Genomic DNA, 21,616 nt, shown 5'->3' on the forward strand with positions numbered 1-21,616 from the left:
AACAATGTGCCCATTGAACCTTTGTTTTGAACTTATTACTGACTCTGATGACTTGCAGTGTAATTTGCAAGGTCACCAAAAAGAATCTCGTATACCAGTGTACGAGTTGCTGGGATATCTGAATTACTTCAATCCAAATTAAAAAGGCTTTACTCTGTTAGGCAAGCTTAACTTTTCTTATTATCTGAAAATAATCTACAGAAAATTTCATGAGCGGTAACCACGTCTGGTTTATGCACCCTTATAGCCCTGGTGTCTAAACACAGAGGTTAACACGTAGTAACATTTGGGACATGTTTCTTGGATGAATCAAAAGATGAGTGCCAGCTGAACTTGCTCAGTTTGAGCCCTCTGAGCAGAGTGGACATCTCACGCAACAAAGAATGTTGAATCTTACATGAGGGGATTATCTATTTTGGCTTTTTACTGTTTGATCATCCAGATGTTTATAAACAAGCTGGTAATATTTTTATGGTTTCACATATAACAATAAAAAACCTTTTTTTCTTTCTGGACATTAAAACGTTATCTTTAATGAGAATTTAGATGATAAAGTTAATTGTAGAACTCACTTGAAAATTTAAAAGATAAATTATCTTTATGTGTGTAATAGAATAAGTAATATCCTCATATATCTATAATAAAAACAATAAATAAGAACAATTTAGAATGTAAAATTTTTGCCGCGGTATACTAATAAAATAATCACAAAAAAATAAGTGAAATACATTTGCAGAAAACACTCCAACAGCATTGCCTAGAGATAACTGTAGTCCATTTTAGTAGTTTTCAGATAATTAACCCCTACCCGCCCTTAATGTGCTAAAATTGTTACCCTTTTTAGATTTAAAAAGACCTTCTAACATATGTTTCAATTTTCTTTTTCCTTGTCCCAGTCTTGTTAGAGTATACTGAATATAATTTAACTCTGATTTAAGGCAGTGAACCGAGATAGATACATGTATCAAGCTACTATCCAAGACCATTGGAGTTTGAGGATTTTACCTTCACTTTCATCTATTTCCTATTGACTGAAAAAGGTCAAGGAAGACCGGAATTTTGGCTTGGCATTCTTTGGAATCTCAAGCACTGAGAATCTGGGGAGACTCATGAATGAGCCACTTAGCATGTGGAAATTCCTAGCTAGGCATACACAGCTCAACAAAGTTTTGTTTTTCTCTGCTTATCACTTGTGAGGTTACTTTTTTGAGATATTAAACAACAGTGAAAACTTTTCACCATGGAAATGACCAGAGGTGAGAAAACTTTAGCTAATGTTGATTTTTAACTTAATTTGTGGTTTGAGAATAAGCCCTAGAGCAGATTATTTTTTTATTTTTTATTGTGGTAAAATATTGATAACATAAAAATTTTCCATTTTAACCATTTTTAAGTATACAGATTAGTGTCATTAAGTACATTTAAAATGCTATGCGATCATCATTACCGTCCATTTTCCAACTTTGTCATCTTCCCAAACTGCATCGCTGTGCGGTTAACACTAACCCTCATTCTTCCAGTTAACACTAACCTTCATTCTTCCCTCCCCCACCCCCTGGCAGCCACCATTCTACTTTCTGCCTCCATGAGTCCGACTGTTCCAGGTAGCTCCTATGAGTGGAATCATACAATATTTGTCCTTTTGAGTCTAGTTTATTTCACTTATATAATATCTTCAAAGTTCACTCGTGTTGTAGCATGTGTCAGAATTTCATTTTTTCAAAGGCTGAATAATATTTCATGGCATATATATATATCAGATATTGTTTATCCGTGAATGGAGGTTTGAGTTGTTTCTACCTTTTTGGCTATTGTGAATAATGCTGCTATGAACAGTATCCAGAAATACCTGTTTGAGTCCCTGCTTTAAATTCTTTTGGTAGATACCTAAGAGCGGAATTGGTCAGTCATATGGTAATTCTGTGTTTAATTTCTTGAGGACACCATACTGTTTTTCTGGAGCAGGTGATATTTGATGGAAGTGTCATTCCAGAGAAGCCTATATATGCCCTTGTAAACATGTCCAAATTTGAAGGTCTCTAGAGGTATCCATGAGATGTATCAGTGTCACTGCAGCAATTTTTTTTTTTTTTTTTTTTTTTTTTTTTTTTTTTTTTTTTACCGTCTTGCCGTTTCATGGTTCAGCAGAAAAGCTGATGGGCAGGGGATTGTGAAGAATCCCATTTTTCCCATATGGTGGTCTTCATCACTGGGTAGTGTGTTCCTTATGAGAGTGCTGGTCATCGGGCATGCCCAGGGCAGAAAACTCGAGGGCCTCTAGCTTACTGTGTATAGGCAGGAATTCAACAACAGTTTTTGAGTAGCCAGAGAGTCCAGAGCACAGAAACGACAGATGGAAATTTAATCTTGAAAGAACATATTAGCAGGTGGAAATGGTACGCAAACTGGTAAACAGGAGCGGGTGGGGAGGAGGGGAAATAGGCCGTGAATGCATCGTGAATACATGTGAGTGCATGGTGTCAATCATGAACTCGATTCTGATCCACAGCACAGGGACTGAACATGATTTATAAATGAAGAGCGAGGTTTTTGTTTTGCCCAAAGATCCAGAGTAAGTGAAATGATTTTAGTAAGAGAAAGCATAAATCCATACATAAAATTAGGGGAGAGATACAGGCGGGAAGCCTGAGATGTAGTTTACACATGGAGCAGAGGAAGAGACTCATTCTAAATATTGATGACTGGATTCTTCAATTCCTTGCATAATTTTTTTAGAACTTCTCACTTACATTAATGAATGCATCTAGTATATAAACAGGTGGTACTTGTATAATATTACACTGTTACAATATGTTGTGTCTTTAAGCAGTAGTCGTGGAAATCTTTCAACTGTGGGTGGCCAGATAATGACAATGTCAGATTTATTTTGGCTTTGACTGAATATACATACTGTTTCAGCAATTGCTGTCAGAGAGATTGTGCTAGTGCTGTAGGTGAATGCAGTGTTGGGTGAGAGTATGATTTGCTGCAAGTAAGAGAAAGGCATTGTATAATTCCAGCTGGGATCAAAGAAAGATTGTGTATGTTTACTTTGTGAATATATGACAGTGAAGTTACAGAAGAAAATAGTGCTTCTCAGTGACCCAATACTGAAGGGTGAGCTAGTGAATAGCTGGATACTCTTGAATGTTTTAATAGATATTGTGACCCAGTGCTATCATGCAGCAATTACTGCTGGTGCTGGTGTTGGTTTAAATCTTTGATTTCATCTCTTCAAGTGTGCCACTGTAAATTTTATTCCAATGAGCTCATAAACACAAAGGTCGGAATTACATCTTTATATAGTTTCTTTCTCTGGAGAGTTGTAAAGTACTCATAAATGTCAAATAATTTTATGAACCTAGAAATAATTGGATTAATTTTTAAATGTGTTATGTGTGCGTGTACTGTGGTCGTATAGTACTCAACATATAGCTGCTAACCCTGCTAGATGGTTTTAGAACGTTGCCTGTTTCCTTGGAGATGCAGAAAAGATGCATTGGTTTTTCTGCTTAACAAATCAAATAGCTAATAACGTTTGGTCATGAAAAATAAGGAACTCTCAACATTGTCCTCTGTGATAATTCTGAGTATACCAGATAATAAGAAACTAATGTAAGGACATTAACAAATGCTCTACAAAAATTGTTTTGACTTGATCGTATATATTTTTTAAATGATGAAATAACCAGTATACATGTGGGACTTTTTGCATGCTACCAATAAATAAATACATCCACACATACATAAGAAAGTTGAGTTTTATATTGGGCAAAATAATCATTGAGGCACTTCCAATTCTAACATTTTGGTTCTGACTAATAAGGGGAGTATTTCAGGACATAAATCCCTAGTTGACATTCGCCTGGATGGTAAACAGCCATTATGTGGAAAGCAGGCAGATCTTTGTTGAGGGTGTAGTATTCACCATAGACTTACATGGTTCTATGGAGTCAGTCATGGCCTCTCATCTTTCCTCAAGAAGTGAATCTGGAATTGGAAAGGAAGGGGATGGGGCTGAAACGATTCAGTGATTGTAGGAACTTGGAGTTGAGTTGTAGCCATGTGTAGAAAAGGAAAGACCCATACAACTGTATCTAAACAGGAGAAGTAAACTTACACCTGCCTTCAAATCTGCACAACTTGCTGGCAGTGGGAGCCTCTTCTATTTTAATTTGAGACAGGGATTATAGGATTCCATTGAGTAAGCTTTGAAATGAGGACACCAAGATCAGGGGGCCAGCCCTGAGATCAGATTTCCTTATTTATCTACATTGCTTAGTGCAGTCAGTGATTCAGAAATTGTCCTTCCCTTTGCCAAGATGAAAGCGGCAGTGAGTTTTTCAGGGCCGTCATTATAAGGTGACGTCTTTATTCCTTTTTCAGAACTGATAGATTGAAAGACCCACACATTCCTAATGATTTAAATACAAACATTCAGTGAATGTTTACCCAGCCTTCAATTAGATAAGTTAGATTTTACACCGTTTTTGTCGAGTAGAGCTGCTTAGCTATTTAGAGCAATGATTTGGCTATTAAATTGCTACAGAAATGGTGTTGAATTCCACCACATGTAACAACATGGATGAACCTGGAAGATATTGGGCTAAATGAGAAAAAACTAGTCACAGAAGGACAGATACTGCCTTCTTCTGCTTGTATGAGGTGTATTGCCCAACCTTGTTTTTACTAACCCTGTTTTTTAGACTCTCCCTTTCCTTTAATCACCTAGCCTTGTTTCCACCTGAATTGACTCTCCTTTAGCTAAGAGAGCCAGACAGACTCCATCTTGGCTTTCACTGGCAGCCCCTTCCTCAAGGACTTAACTTGTGCAAGCTGACTCCCAGCACATCCAAGAATGCAATTAGCTGATAAGCTACTGTGGCGAACTATATCTGCAGTTCCCAGGAATTCGTCCGATTGATAATGCCCAAAGCCCTGCGTCTATCACCGTGTAATAGTCTTAAAGCCCTTGCACCTGGAACTGTTTACTTTCCTGTAACCATTTATCCTTTTAACTTTTTTGCCTACTTTACTTCTGTAAAATTGTTTTAACTAGACCCCCCCTCCGCTTTCTAAACCAAAGTATAAAAGAAAATCTGGCCCCTTCTTCGGGGCCGAGAGAACTTTGAGCGTTAGCCGTCTCTTGGCCGCCGGCTGAATAAACGGACTCTTAATTCGTCTCAAAGTGTGGCATTTTCTCGAACTCGCTCAAGTACAACAGAGGTATCTAAAATAGTCAACTAAAAGAAACAGAGACTGTTTGGTGGTTGCCAGGGGCTGGAAGGAGAAGGAGATGGAGGGTGGGCTGCAGTTCAGTAGGTATAAAGTTTCAGTTGTGTTAGACGAATAAGTTTTAGAGATCGGCTCTACGTCCTTGTGCCTATATTCAACAATATGGTATTATGCACTTACAATTATTTCAGAGAGTAGATCTCAAGTCTTCTTAATGCAGTAAATTATAATAATAAAGAAATGCTGAGTGGATGGGAAGAGAAACACTTATAACCTGGAGACTTTTATAAACGTAAGGATTAAGAGCTACCAACCAGGACAGATGCATATTCTGTCTCTCTTAATGTCAGTGTGTACATGTGAGAAATGTGTTTTAGGAGTGTGCCTGTGTAGGACAAACCGGAGTAATTATCGTTCCTCCTTTCTTCTGCTGAGGATGGAGGTCAGGAAGCCTATCCCATCTCTTACTCTTTCTAGTATCACCATTTTACTGTTGCTCTAGGAACCCAGAGCCCTGTTCCTCTCCAAATTCTTGAAGTGGGCTGGTTAGGAAAGTCCATATTCAGGTACTGCTCTGAAATATGGCCAAATATTTGAATGTTTTGTATCCAAAGTTTGTAAAATTATCTGTTTGCAGAGGTTTTAAGTTGGTTGGTGGAGCAAGGGTGACAAGAAGAGGACATGTTAAACCCTACTTTCTAGAGTGACCCAGATCAGAAGTAACAGGGAGTGGCAAGAGTATCAAGCACAGACCAAGAACTGAGAGCAAGCAAGGAAGAGAACGGCTGCCCAGGACAAAGCAGCCCAGTGGCTGCGAGGCATCCGATGTCACAGATCCTGGGAGGCCACACAGAATCCTTGCATGAGTTTTGGGGCCAAACAGGACTATATGTAGATCCCATCATGACTTGGATGACATTAGAAGTTATACCTCTGTGAGACTGTCTTCTCAGCATTTGAAATGATAATACCAACCTCACAGATTGTTCTAAGGTTTAAATGAGATGAACATTCAAAGAATTGAGCACAAGGCCAGGTGCGGTGACTCATGCCTGTCATCCCAGCACTTTGGGAGGCTGAGGCGGGAGAATCATTTGAGCCCAGGAGTTCAAGAACAGCCTGGACAACAAAGGGAGACCCTATCGCTACAAAATAAAATAAAATAAAATTATAAGTTAGCAGGGCATGGTGGCATGCACCTGTGGTCCCAGCTACTCCGGAGGCTGAGGCAGAAAGATTGATTAAATCTGGGTGATCGAGGCAGCATGAGCTGTGATTGCACCACTGCATTCCAGCTTGGGAGACAGAGCAAGACCCTGTCTTAAAAAAAAAGAAAAGAAAAGAAAGAAAAGAAAAAGAATTGAGCACAAATTCCTGGCATAGAGAGCATTCAACAAATGCTCCTGTAAAGCTGCAGTCTGATTTTGGAGGATGCTGCAAGCTATATTCTGTGCCTCCAAAATTCTTAGGTGAAAGTCCTGAACTCCAGGACTTCAGAATTTATTTGGAGAAAGGGTCTTTAAAGAAATAATTAAGTTAAAACGAAGTCATCAGAGTAATTCGTTATCCAACATGACTTGCCATCCTTAAAAGAAGAAATTTGGATACAGAGAGGCATCGAGGGAAAATGATGTGAACATACAGAGAGTAGGTGGTCATTACAAGCAAACGAGAGAGACCTAGGAAGAGACCAACCCTGCCGACACCTCAATTTGTGCTCAATTCTTTTTCTTCTTCTTTTTTTTTTTTTTAACGGGGTCTTTCTGTGTCTCCCAAGCTAGAATGCAGTGGCATAATCACAGCTCATGCTGCCTCGACCACCCAGATTTAATCTTTCTGCCTCAGCGTGCTGAGTAGCTGGGACCACAGGTGCATGCCACCATGCCCTGCTAATTTATAATTAAAAAAAAAAATTTTTTATCTCCATCTTCTGGAGTCCAGAAATGTGAGAACATAGATTTCTATTTAAGGCACGTAGTCTGTGATACTTTGTTATGACAGCTGTAGCAAATACAGGTATTATCACTGAAGACTTGGAATGCGATGAACACCTGATCTCATAGCCCAGCAGGTAAGGGAGGAAAATCAGGGCAGCCTCAGGTCTACTGTACTGGAAGGGAGATATGTTTGGATGTTGCACTCAGTAGGCTTCCCTTAACACACAGTCACTAGTTTTTGTTATATTGTTAATAGTGCTATGCAGAAGCTTTTGATGGCTGATCCAGAGGCCAAACCACAGAAAACAAATCTTTTGGGTCATAACCTCCCCTTAAGAGACTTCTCATATCTTGGTTTATATGCTTTAACTTAGTATTGTTCATTTTTGTGTTTGGCATTGTGCTATTCTTTTTTTTTTTTTTTTTTTGAGACATAGTCTAGCTTCGTTGCCCAGGCCGCAGTGCAGTGGCACTATCTCAGCTCACTGCAGCCTCCGTCTCCTGGGCTCAAGGGATCCTCCCACCTCAGCCTCCTGACTAGCTGGCACCACAGGCGTGCACCACCACACCCAGCTAATTGTGGGGTTTTTTTTGTTTGTTTATTTTGGTAGAGACAGAGTTTCACCATGTTGCCAAGGCTGGTCTCAAACTCCTGGGCTCAAGCGATCCAACTGCCTTAGCCTCCCAAAGTGCTGGGATTACAGCTGTGAGCCACCACACCCAGCCACATTGTGCTGTTCTTCAGGAAAAGGTTGCCAGTAATTTCTGGGCCATTTTCCATCGTTCTTTGATAATTTCTAGCACATAGTTTAGCTCAGTATAGCTGTTTAGATGTGTGTTCTGAGGTAGAGGCTAGGGAAATCGTCAGACTCCATAGAGCATTGGCATAGGACCAATGAATGCCACGCCCTGTTAGAATCTGGACAGGGCCTAGTGGGTTGCAAGTGTGGGTGGGGTTGACAGGAAAGGAGCTCTGGGAGAGGTAGGGCAAAAGTTTAAAAATTTACTGGTTTAGTTTTTTTTCTCATTCTACGAATTCACCCACATTGTCATTTATTTGCATTTTTCTGCTTATCCCTGCTTAAAAGGCCTTCCAGCAGTTTATTCCTAACAACTTGGCATTTCACGCTGCAGAAAATTTTAGCATTACTACATGCTAATTATTCACTATGTACTTCTTCCCCTAGATTGTTAATAAACTGTTAGCACTAAACTTTAGGAAACTCCTACTCTTAACATGTCACAGTTTGGTGATGAATTTATCCTCCATATTTGATGAACAGACCTTAATAATGCGCCAAGTTCTATTCTACGTGCTTTTACCTTCTAGTTTAATTCTCAAAAGAGCTCGGTAAGATAAACATTGAGGTAATGTTCAGAGAGTCTAAATAACTTGTTCAAGATAAAACATCAGACAGGATTCAAACCTGAGTGAGAGTCACGGAAAAGAAACAAATGAAAATACAGGTTGTGTGAGATGCTAAGAGACAAATAATGTATTGCCATAGTGATTGCAGGGTCTAACGAGACAGGAAAAGCTGGTGTTTAAGCTGCAACCTGAAGGATGATAAAGAAGGAGCCAGGCGTGGAATCAGGTGTGGAGCTTTTCAGACTGGACAAAGACGCTGAGGTTCGTTGTGTTTTTGAAACAGGAGCTCAGTGTGGCTGCAGCTTAGTGAGCAAAGGGACTAGTGACCAGAAGTGGTCTTGGAGGACAGGGAGGAAGAGCCAGATCATGCTTGACCACTGAGGCTGAAGTAAGGAGATTGGACTTTATTTTACTGTAAATTGAGTGCAAAGCCTTGGGAGGGTTCTTAGTGAGATGATATCATTGAATTGCATTTTAAATGAGATCATGGTTTTCTTATTGCAAAATGAATTTTCAAGGAATTGTGTGGGGATCCATTGAGGTAGTCGATTGCCTTGCCCCGTGTTTGTGGTTAGACTGTTAGGAATATCAGGACTGGCTTGTATGTTAACTGAGAAAGTACAAACTGAAAACCGTGTATTTGGAATTCAAGTTTTGCATCATCAAAGACTTATTGTTAACCTTTGCTTCTATTTTGAAGCTACTTATCTGTTCTTGACAAAGCAGTTCCTGCTAATTTACTGATCAGTTTGTTGTTAGAATGACTTTTGCCTTAGGTCTTTAAAAGTCAAGGTTTTTTCCCCGAGAATACATCAGGGTAAGATTTAAGATAATTTTATAGCCAGAGAAACCTTCGAGATAAAGTGCAAATTTTAGTTTAAACAATAAAATTAAAGCGCCGCTCAGCTGAGTGCCGTGATCAAGATCACACATATTGGGAGGATTGGGCTGGAGTCCAGGTCTGCTACCACCCAGTTCACTGCCAGTGCAGAGGATCAAGGGAGGGTACAATGTTAGCTTGGTCAAGATACGAGAAAGCCCAGAGTGACAGAAGCATCATGCACAAGAGGAAAGACGTGTGAGGTGAGTTTGGAGAGAAAGGCAGGCGTTTTGAGTTATCAGTAAAATCACAATGACGTATGAGGACAACAAAGAAAAAAAAGAAACAGTTTGACTTAAAGTATAATAAAAAATGTATATAAAAATATGTAAGTAGATAGGTTATAAAGAAAGTAAATTCAAAAATGTATTAGGAAGAAAAGGGTACTGTTGCAATTAAACTGAAAATATTAATGTGAATAACATATTTTTCTTGCGTGTCATTAAATAAGGTCTGGAAGGGGTGTCAATTTTGACCTCTAATACTCTAAAAATGAACCGGAGATTTTGGGAAAGTAGCTAAAAGGACAAAGGATTTGGCTTCAGGGGGTTGCCCTGGCCAATTTTGTCGAAGAATTCACTATGAATTTGACAGACTGTTTCCAAAAGAAGAGCATAATTAATTCTGTTAGAGTAATTTGAGCACAGAAAAATTAGCTTAGGGAGGGTATTGGTGACCTTGACACAGGTGATTGCAGGGGAATGCTGGGGAATTAGACCAATTGGAGTTGGACGAGGAGGTAAAAGGAGGTTGGGGGTAGAGAGAGTGATTTTGGATGATTGTTAAATTTTCCTATGAAAAGGCCAGAAACTAGGATGGTGGCTAGAGACATGAAGTCAAGGGACAGATTTTGTTGGGACAGGAGATGTTAAAGCATATTATAAAGATATTAAAGCATAAAGTATTTTTGTCATAATTTTTTGAATGTGAGCTACTTCTGTGAATTTACTGAAAATGTTTTCATACCTACATGCTTGTTTTTTCAGTTAGTTTTTACTTCTAACTAAAATGATATCATAAACGCTAAGCTTCGGCACAGAGGTAGAGTCTTATTTACCATTTTGTTCTCAACAGTGTAAGCACAGTATAGTCAATTAATGTTTCTCAGTAAATGAGTTAAACAGAAAAAATGTAGAGCTTGGCTATAAAATTATCTTTCAGAGTCATTGATTAGGACCAGGTCTCTGTTTCGGGGTGTGTGTGTTTGTGTGTGTGTGTGTGTGTGTGTTTGTGTGTGGGTGGGGGGGCAGTATTCTTAATTATCAGATGTCTGAGGCTAGGCTGGAAATTGCATAGTGGTTTTATATTGAAAAGTTACTGTGTGTGAGCAATAAAGGTAAATTATTCCTCCAAAGGAGAGAGATTGAATTTGAAGACAAGAAAAAGAAAATTCAGATTAAGAAAATAAATGTTAAAATCACAGCAATATACATTTGCAATAAAATACCCCAAAATCACATTGTTTTAGAAACACTTTACTGTTCTTTGCTAATTCAAAAGGGGGAGTACGTTTTTTGTCTGTTATGAAGGCGTAGTAGCACACAAGTAGCCATGAAAGTATCTGAAAGCTTGAATTTTGGATGTATTTATGACTAAAAGTTCAACTAGATTTAAGTTACCATCAGTTTACTAGGCTGCTGTATCTCAATAGATACCATTTAGGACAGTAACACTTTAATAATAATCATCAAAGCCAATTTTTAAATAATCAATAGGTAAAAAACATACGAGTGGAATAACCTTTGAGATGATCTCCTGCTTTTAATCAAGGTTGAATTTAAATCATTCTAGACTAAATTAATTCTATTATAGTATATATATATATACACATACACACACATCCTATTAAATCTTTTTCTGTGGAGAACCCTGACTAGTACATAGGGCTGGAATACTTTCTTTATAAAAGGCTAGACAGTAAATATTTTAGGCTTTGCAGTCCGTACTTTCCCTGTCTCAGCTACCTAACTCTGTCATTGTAGCATGTAAGTAGCCATGTAAGTGAACGGATGCATACATGTTTCAATAAAACTTTATTTATAGAAACAGGCATCTAGCTGTATTTGGACCAAGGGTTCTAGGATTAAATGATTGCTTGGTAGTTCAGTCAAAAGAGATAAGGGAGGTATACATTTGAAAGGATGTTTCATTCAAGCCAAGTTGGATTAAGGAGCAGTTTGTCATCCTTTTCTATATTATGGGTTGTTACTTTGACAGCCTCACTCTTTAACTTCAATTTTACCTGTTTTATTTTTACATAAGGATTTCTTAAAGAACAATTAATGCTATAACAAAAAACTATCACTCTTATCAGTCTTACCAATTCTAAACTGAGGACTGACTAGTTCAGCCTTTTTATCTGTTGTCCTACTCTGTTTCTTTCTCTCTTTTTTTGAGACAGGGTCACGCTCTGTTGCCCAGGCTCGAATGCAGTGGCAGGATCACAGCTCACTGCAGCCTCGACCTCCTGGGCTCAAGTGATCTTCCCACCTCAGCCTCCCAAGTAGCTGGGACTGTGGGTGGGCACCACTATGCCTGGCTAATTTTTAAATTTTTTTGTAGAGATGATGTCTCACTATGTTGCCCAGGCCAGTCTCAAACTCCTGGCCTCAAAACTATGCTCTCACCTTGGCCTCCCAAAGTGCTGGGATTAGAGGTTTGAGCCACTGTTCCTGGTTCTCCTCGGTTTCTTACAGGCATGATTAGTGGCGGTGGAGGGGGCGAGCATAAAGCGCAGCCAGATAACACAACTGGTGACCCAAACTACAAGCTTTGTAGTATCCATGATGGTTCTAGATTTTAAGATGAAGTTCTTTTTTTCTTTTCTTTATTTCTTCTTCTTTTTTGTTTTAAGAGACAGGGTCTCACTCTGTCGCACAGGCTGGAGTACAGTGATGTGATCATAGCTTACTGCAGCCTCGAACTACTGGGCTCAGTGAGTTCTCCTGCCCCCAGTCTCCCAAGTAGCTGGGACCACAGGCAGTGCCACCACACCCAGCTAATTAAAAAAAAAATGTTTTTGTAGAGACACAGTCTCAATGTGTTGTCCAGGCTGATCTCCAACTCTTGGCCTTAAGTGATCCTCCAACTTTGGCCTCCCAAAGTGCTGGGATTACATGTGTGGGCCTCCCAGCCCAAAATGTAATTCCTGAAGGCTATCATTTTACTTTTGGCAAACAGGAACATTCTTGGTAACTATAGTAGCAATTTACCTTTTTCACTTTCTCTCTTCCTGTATACCATCAGCGCCAAGAAAGTGCTGCAATTCCCACAATTAATCACAGAAGAACTTGAAGTTCTGGAGGTATATTGGAAGATTAGAAATTGCTAAAGCAAAATATTATCATTGTAGGGCATGGACCAAAAAGAAATTAGGCTAATCCAAGATAAAATTAGGCAAATAAGTGTTTGAAATTAAAATTAAAATTGTGATTCACAGTGTTCCTATTGTGTGTATTTAGGTGGTATGAATGGTACCATCCACCAGATGTAGGATTGGTAAATATTTTAGTGTAATAGTAGCAATTCTCTTAATTCCCAGGAATAAACTGCACCTAACTTCTTTGGGGTGAATATAAGATTTAGGTCTTTATTTTTTTAAAAAAAGTAATTGTTTTTATTCATTAAGTTAAACAGTGCCTATCCAAAATAGATTATTTCACATATAAGTTCTCAGAAGGACTAACTGTCACATCAAGATCGAAGTTTTAACATCTCATCGTTACTCTGTGTTAAGAATGAAGACCACCTTTTTGGTTTAAACAAGTTTCTGCAATGACACATCCGTTTAAAAAGTCAATTGACTTATAAGATAATTCAGATTTACATTATTTTTCACCTTTTATTTTCACTCGCCAAGTCTATTTTTATTCAACATTTTGCATTTATTTCTTTCAGGAGCTTGTACAAATATTACTTTTCTCTTTGTAATTTGTCTTCATTTTTTAGCCCCCTTTCCTATATGTTATACATTACAGTTAATATTATCAAGATGAAAGATGATATAATTGTACATTCATGGGGCTTACTCTACACAAGGCACTATGTTAAGTACATTCTTTTATTTTCCCTTTGAATTCTCACTACAGCCCTAATGCTATTGCTGCGGTGATCACCCTCATTTTGTAGTGGAATGAGTGGGATAGCTTGTGTAAGCGAGCAAGTGGCAGAGGCGGGATTGGACCTTGCCTTCTTTATCCCCAGCCGTTGCTCTTTGGTGCATTATGCTTAGTAATAATCTCTTTTCCATTTTGACAAATTCAACTATAAAAAAGTACAATACTAAGGAAGAACCAAAACCAAGGTGGGAATGGAGGGAACCCTGTAAACTTATAGACCCGGTCTTTTTTCAAAGTTGCTTGAAGTCCAGTTGAAGCCAGTATCTCCCTCATCCTTTTCCTTTTTAAAGGAACAGGAACCATTTTGTCTTCTCCCTCTCTCCTCTCTTTAGAGAAGTGTTTTCTTCACCTCACAGAAGAGATTACTTTCGCTTTTGTCAACTATGAGTTGAGTCGTACAGTGTGCTAAGCTAACATGGGAATAGAAATAACGTTTCTCTTGAGTTTTTCATGCCCACAAAAGAAAAACGAACACTTCTCATATGTCCGCTTTGATATACCAGTTTTATGTGATTCAAATTAGTTGTCATGGTCTGTTTGTCTAAGTCAGTCTCTTACTCAGTAAACATTAATGGGGCAGATGCTCTATGCCAGTTCTTGTGCTTTAATGAGGAATTAATTTTAATATGATCCAGCAGAGCCCGAAGTTGTAACATTTTTGTCACATGCAGGAAAGGTTTAAATTGAAAATAAAAGAATTTCTAAGATAGAATTAATGTGCTGCTCATTGTGACTTTGAGAATAAAGCTCATTTGCTTTAGTAAAAACTGAGTGAACCACAGTTTTCTGTTGACAAAATTGAAATAACTATTAATTTATCTCAATAGCTGGTTTAAAGGAAATGGGATAAAGAAAGCTATACAGCACTTGAAGTTTCTCTATGGTAAAATTGGAGAATAGGTATCAGCATCATTGTTAAATCAACTAAACTGAAGTTCTGTCTGTGAAGTAAGAAAATTAAATAATCCTGGATTAAAACTCAAAATCCACATTAAAACCAATAGTTATTTTTAGAAGACCTGTCCCAATTATGTTCAGTATTGCTATTTAGTTTTTGTACGGTTATAAATAATCAAATTATATTTGATTACCATCTATATTGTTTCAAAAATGAGTCTCTATTTTTCGTATATTATCTTTATATACATATATAAGAAAAGTGTTTGAGGCTAAATTTGAGCAATCTTTTCTTAAACAGTTACTTTTGAACAAAAATATTTGCATTTGACCATAACTTTGTATTATATGTGTTTTTACACTGTGAGAAAGGAAACTTTGAACTTGACAACTCTGCCATTAAACTGAAAATTACAAGGTAAATCACTGATTTACTAATTAAGTAAACATGGTTGAGAGAACATTGATTTCCTGAGTATCACAAAGTAAAACCTTGTATAGTCCATATATCTGTTAATGAAATAAGTTAATTTGCAAACCCGGATAATGTTACTTAATCAGTGGCAAGTGATAAAAATGTTGCTGGTGATAAAAATGTTGCTAGTACTTATTAAATCATTTAAAATAGCTATATGCAACTTTATTTGCAATATATACCTAACAGATAGGAGATTTCTGCCCAGAATATATAAAAGGCTCTCAATAACTAAGTAGGCCAATAGAAAAATAATCATTCACTTAGAAGAGAAAGGAAGTCCCAATCATAGTATTTTAAAAATAATGCCAAACTGCACTAATACTAAGGGAAATGAACGCTAAAATAATGATTTTTATTTAGGACTATGATGTTGACAAAAATTAAACAGACTTATGTTTACAGGAAATTGAACAGGCTCATAATCTTGGCGAAAGTGTAATTGGATACAGCCTTTTGAACTGTTCCATTTCATTCTACAGATGTTACACAATTATTTACTATAAGGATGAATTTATGTGTAAGTTGTGTACTTTTTAAAAAATAGAACATCTGTGGATTTTGAATTACATTTAGGGAAAAGCAAGCTGTGAATGGCAATAATAATAATAATAATAGCTTTAAAAACAAAGTCTTTACATATCAGGCTTATAGAGTAGTGGTCCAGGCCAAAAAGATTAGCAACTTGTACCAACTACACCTCTTTTGTTATTGTAGTTTTTGAGACAGAGTCTCGCTCTGTTGCCCAGGCTGGAGTGCACTGGCGCGATGTTGGCTCACTACAACCTCTTCTTCCCGGATTCGAGTGACTCTCCTGCCTCAGCCTCCAAGTAGCTGGGATTACAGGCGCACATCACCACACCTGACTAATTTTTTGTATTTTTAGTAGAGACGGGGTTTTGCCATGTTGACTGGGCTGGTCTTGAACTCTTGACCTCAGGTGATCCACCCGCCTTGGCCTCCCAAAAGGCAGGGATTACAGGTGTGAGCCACCATGCCCAGCCCCTAACTATACCTTTTTTAAAATGTCATTTTGTTTTACAGTTTTCAGTTCTCTCAACTCAAGTCAACAGAATAGCAAACACGTTTTTATGCAAGCACCAGCACGTCTGGAATGGTCAGTAAGGGTCATTCATATATAAATGCACAAATGGAGTCAAATTGCTTTTCCTTTCCTTAGATTAGCTCCACTGAAGGATTGGAAATTTTGATCCAGAAAAGAGTTGTCAATTTTGGAGCACTTTTGAAGACAGGGTGTAGTCAGTGTCTAGAGAGAAATGCATACCTGTGGCGGTGGAGTCAGATATTAAAAAACAGGCTTGCCTCCAGCCTTTCCTGTACCACTCAGATGAGCCGCTTCAGGGATTCTATGAGAAAGCAAACTCTGACTAGCCTCTGACTTACAAGCAGACTTGTAGAACAGGCCATTCGTAAATCAAAGGTTATCCACGCCTGCCTGTCTCATTCTGGAGATCAGAAATGTTAAAAGGAGTGGAGAACCTAGGAAGCATTTACAGGTGCCACGTCTAGGTTAGTAAGAGATCTGGAAACCATATATTAGTTGGTTTAAACTAGAACATTTAAGGGGGGGAACTATAACATCAAATATGTGAAGATCTGTCATTTAGATCTTCTGTTTATTGCTATGGTTTGGAAGCCTCGATATCACAGGTAAAAGTCACAAAGCAGCAAATTTCAACACCCTGGAAGGATGAATTTTCTTATTCTTACGGCAATCCAACAATGGAACGGGCTGCCCTCTAAAAAACTACGGGCTTCTGCTAGCTCTAGAAATGCCTGAACTTATATTCTGTAGCTCTCTTGGGCAGGAGATTGGTTGGACTGAGCAATCTGAAACACTTCTCACACTACCCTCTGGTTCCAGGCTTCAGAAGGCAGCACATTTCATTCCAGCACCAAGTCCTGAGATCCTGTGCCCTTTCGAAAAGCTGAATAAGGACAAAAATATACAAAGTCAGACTTGGTACAGCTGAGATAGGGCAAAACTTCCAAAGACTGTAGTACAAAGAGAGAGACCAAATGGGAAAACAAATAGACAATACAAAAGGCATACAAATGCCTTGATTACTAAATACAGCTTCTTGTCGCAGCTTGCTTTAGCGCTTGTGGCCCCTGTCCTAATCTATAATACCTGCTAGCTTGGAATATTTACAACAGCCCCTGAGGAATGGCAGTTTCCCAGCACTGCCTGGTCTCTCATTGTGCAGTAGGGAGCAAGTAAAGTCACTGTGCATAAGCATTTGTACTTTTAGGAATTAGGGGGAATAAAAGAGTATCTGTTTTGGACACAACATTTTATTCTTTGTGGAAAGCTCACCAGGTGGTTGCCAGTTTATCAAGAGCAATAAATGCCTGCGGAAATGTAATGACCTGGAGAGCATTGCTTTTATCTGAACTCTATAGTTGGAAGGAAAACCAATCAACCAAATGATACAGAAATAAGACCCCCAAGGGGCACACTTGACAAGTTTTGTTCTGCAGCACAGGAGCCAGGGCTGAAGTGCACAATGGAGCCATGGCTGACTGCAGCCTCCAGCCTTTTCCTCCACCCTCTCTCCACACTGTGCTCACCTGTCCTCCAGATAAAGTTGAATAAATATTTAGAGAATGTTGGTTTGAAGGGAAGCCAAATTATTAAGCTACGTAAATGCCTTATGTCTGTGTCAAGCCCTGTTTACCATAAGCTTCATATAACCTATTACCTTTTTTTCTCTTTACAGTGTCCATGGAAAACACTGGCGAACAAGGTAAGCTAGATTATATTAATGTTATAGATTTTTAAAATAGTTTGAAAAAACCAATTGTATTCACTTTGATTTGGTTGGGATTAATAAATTATTCTTTGAGAATGTGGAGACAAGCTAGGGTTAAAGATGTCTCATTTCTCTTAAGTTTGCAGATTGAATTCTGTCAGACACTTGGCAAAGAATTCTATCCTGAAATGGCTGTCATTGTGCCAGAGATTCTTAAGGCTTTGAGGTATAGGGATATCAACAATTTCCTTTCCTAATTCAGATTATTAACTTGTAAATGAGTCACCTACATAATTTATGAAAAATGTTGTTGGCTTTAGTCATCTCACACCGATTTAAGTGCCTTATTGAATAATTCAAATTTTTAATGATTCTATGAGTATCATCATTCTTTAGAAAAATTAAAAATTGCTATTAAAGTTTTAAAATGCCAAATATGCTATATTTAAATTAGCATATTTTATTCAATGATATCTTACAGAATTAAATTGTGTATTAATGTATTACACAGAAGGAATCATTATCACCATATACAAAATTAATATTTAAAATTTGGGCCGGGCACAGTGGCTCACGCCTGTAATCTCAACACATTGGGAGGCCAAAGCGAGCAGATCATTTGAGGTCAGGAGTTCAAGACCAGCTTGGCCAACATGGTGAAACCCTGTCTCTACTTAAAAAAAAAAAAAAAAAGAAAAATACAAAAATTAGCCAGGTGTGGTGGGGCAAGCCTGTAATCCCAGCCACTCAGGAGGCTGAGGTAGGAGGATTACTTGAGCCCCAGAGGGCGGAGGTGGCAGTGACCCACTGCACTCCAGCCTGGGTGACAGAGACCCTGTCTCAAAAAAAAGGAAAGAAAAGAAAATTTTGGATAGTATTTCAAGACTTTATAACACCACCCAGAGTGTGTTTATATGCATTACTGAAAAAAGTATTCAGTACACTTTTTTAAAACAATTGTCCCATGTGATAAATAAGACACTTGAACTCCCACTGAAGGAAATCTCTTTGTCCAGATGTTCTCCGTTTAAATATGTTATCATTACACCAGCTTTGACTAGAGCCAAGCAAATAAGCAAACAGCTTCTCAAATAGGAACTACCTTTGTTATCTATGTCAGTAAAGCAGAGTTCTTAAAGCCTGAGTGTTTTAACACTTGTTTTGAGTGCTGTGTTTGCTGTTTAAAGTTGCAGGCGTAACTGTCTCATTTTTACAATTTAGAAAAGGTCCTTGTTAGTGATTTTGCCAATAGATGGTCTGTCTACAGATGGGCGGCTTTTATTCATGGGCATAGATCTCATTATGCATTTAGGAATTTTTGTAAAAAACTCTTGGCTTTGGAAATAAATTCGTTGAGTTGTGTTTATTCTAGTATAAAGTAAAGGAACTTTCATAATGTATTATAATTGGTAATTTGGTTATTTTAAAACAAGCAGATCGTTTGTGAATATAATAATTTTAGTATGTATTTGCATATTATAATGATAATTATGTTTCTCTCATTTTAGTTGTGTGCCTGATGGCCTATCATCTACTTTTTGCAATGTTTGTCTGGTCATACTGGAAAACTATATTTACATTACCAATGAATCCTTCAAAAGAAGTAAGTTAAAATATTAACAAAATTATTCTAAAGATAGAAATCAATAATACCGATGTATTATTGAAGAATTAATTTTATTTTTAATGTTGCAAACTTATTGAGTATAGTGACTTTTTAGATTAAAAAAATTAATATGTCTGTTAATAAATACTTGAATTTTCACCTGGAAATATTATTTTTTTCACCAGATGAGCACTGCATTTTCTGTATTAAATCTGTTATAATTCCATTTCCAGTTTAGAGTCAGACATCAGGATGGATGGATAGGTAGACAAAGATAGATAATAAAATAGAGCTAGAAGGTAGACATAATTCTATGATAATTATCATATTAAAGGTGTATTAGTTGGTTATCAGCCACCAGAACCAACAACAACAAAATAATGGCTTAGCTAATCTTCTCTGCGTTCAAAAAGTCTGTAGCTAGTCCACAGCTTTCAGGTGCCCACACTCCTTCTATCTTGTTTCTCTGCCATGTGTAGCCTCCATTTCCAAGGTCCCCTCTTGGTCTAAGGGGGACGCTGCAGTTCCAACCATCACATCTACATTGTAGCCAGCAGACCAAAGAAAGTAGGAAAGAGGAGAAGTAAATGTCCTTCTCTTCAAGAACACTTTCTAGACATTGCTGATGTCATTTCCGCTTACGTTTAGAAGTTGGTTATATGGCCACATCTACCCACAAGGAAGTGGGGAGTGTAGTCTTTCTTCTCAATGACCATGTTAATCATGAGAGAAGAGAAATATGGTTACTGAGAGACAACTAGCAATCTCTGCTCCAGAGGGTTTTAAGTAGAGTGATGGATCAAATTTGCATGTTGAAAAGATCATTCTGTTTGTTTCTGGATCATGCATCCTGGTTAAATGTTCTTGGAGCAAAGAATTGTGTCTCACTCATTTTTGTATCCTTGGCGTATAGCCCAGTACATTGTTGAATAAAAATATACTTTGCTAACTTTAATAACAGTGTAGTTTTAGTAAGCCAAGTTTAAAAAAAAAAAAAAAGCATCACTGTAGACTGTTTACTGAAGTAATCAGTTTGAAATGCAACTTTGGTCAAAAAAGCCAATAAATATGCTATTTGACTTGGGAGAGGATGGTAAAAACCATAGATGTTTGCACAGAATTAATGGTATGCCTGGCTTAGAATGCTCTATCTATTGCCTGTTTTTCTTCTGTTCTCCACTTCGTTTTCTTTCCCAGTCTTTTTTTTTCCTTCCTCCTACCATATTTGCTTCTTTTCCATCATCTCTCTTACCCTCATCCTGTCCTTAGTAGTAGGTTTGAAGAAAAATACAGACTTCTATCATAGGTAGTCTCATCCACTCTGGTAGTTTACATACAACCTCTGTTTTGATAACTCCCAAATCTGTTTTGAGTTCTAAACTCCCCCTTAAATTTCACACTTATCTATCCCCCTGCCAAGCATAGCTTCTTGATAATTCCACCAACACCTCAAATACAAAACATCAAAAACAGACGTCATCACCTTCTCCTTCCCCAGACTGTTACTCATCTGTTTCTTATGTCAGTTAATGGGCAGTTGATCACTGCTATAATTCTGGGTCTTCATCATCTCCCTTGTCTGAGACATTGTATCCTTCTCCTGGTAATTTGGTTATTTTAAAACAAGCAGATCATTTGTGAATACCGTAATTTTAGTCTGTACTTGCATATTATAATGATAATTATGTTTCTCTCATTTTAGTTTGTGTCTGATGGCCTATCATCTACTTTTTGCAATGTTTGTCTGGTCATACTGGAAAACCATCTTAAGGTTTTCTGTTTATAGCCTTGCCTACCTTTCCTTCCCAGAACCCCACAAAACTTCATCCAATACCCTGAAGCTGGAGTGGTCCTCCTAAAAACCAATGTAATATCTTCCCCCTACTGCTTGTATCTATTGCGATTCCATATATCCCACAGGGGAAAGCTCAGTCTCTTCTGCCTAGCAATAGCAGCTCTTGTCTCAATTTCTGACTTTATGCTTTAGTAGTTCTTAACTACACATAGTTTCCTGTATACAACATGGCATTATTTCCTTTCCAAAATATTCTTACCCCTTTCTCATGGAAATAATATTTTTTTTTCCATTCATACTGGCAGCTCCTTCTTGGTCTCCTTTGCTGGTTCCTCTTCAGCTCCTAGACTGCCACAACATTGGAATGTTCCAGAGCTTAATCCCTGGACTTCTCTTCTTATATACCTGCATTTATTCCCTCGTGGATTTCATTGAGTTCTGTGACTTTATGTGTCACCCCAGTGCCGCAGCTCTTAGATTAATATATTAGCCTGGTGCTTGCTAATAAATGCCTGACACATTTCCAGCTA

General features: G+C 37.9%; 1 protein-coding gene across 5 annotated transcripts in view; it reads left to right on the forward strand.

The window, feature by feature from the left end:
• ZDHHC2 (zinc finger DHHC-type palmitoyltransferase 2) overlaps positions 1–21,616 on the forward strand; it is a 71,981-nt gene that overhangs the window by 10,419 nt on the left and 39,946 nt on the right. For all 5 annotated transcript variants that reach the window (XM_009243556.4, XM_054561232.2, XM_054561231.2 and 2 more), the window contains exons 2-3: positions 17,653–17,679; positions 19,194–19,288. In XM_009243556.4, coding sequence (XP_009241831.1) covers positions 17,653–17,679; positions 19,194–19,288 — 122 coding nt within the window. The remainder of the gene's footprint in view (positions 1–17,652; positions 17,680–19,193; positions 19,289–21,616) is intronic.

This window comes from Pongo abelii, chromosome 7 (genome assembly GCF_028885655.2).
Source record: "Pongo abelii isolate AG06213 chromosome 7, NHGRI_mPonAbe1-v2.0_pri, whole genome shotgun sequence".
NCBI lineage: Eukaryota > Metazoa > Chordata > Mammalia > Primates > Hominidae > Pongo > Pongo abelii.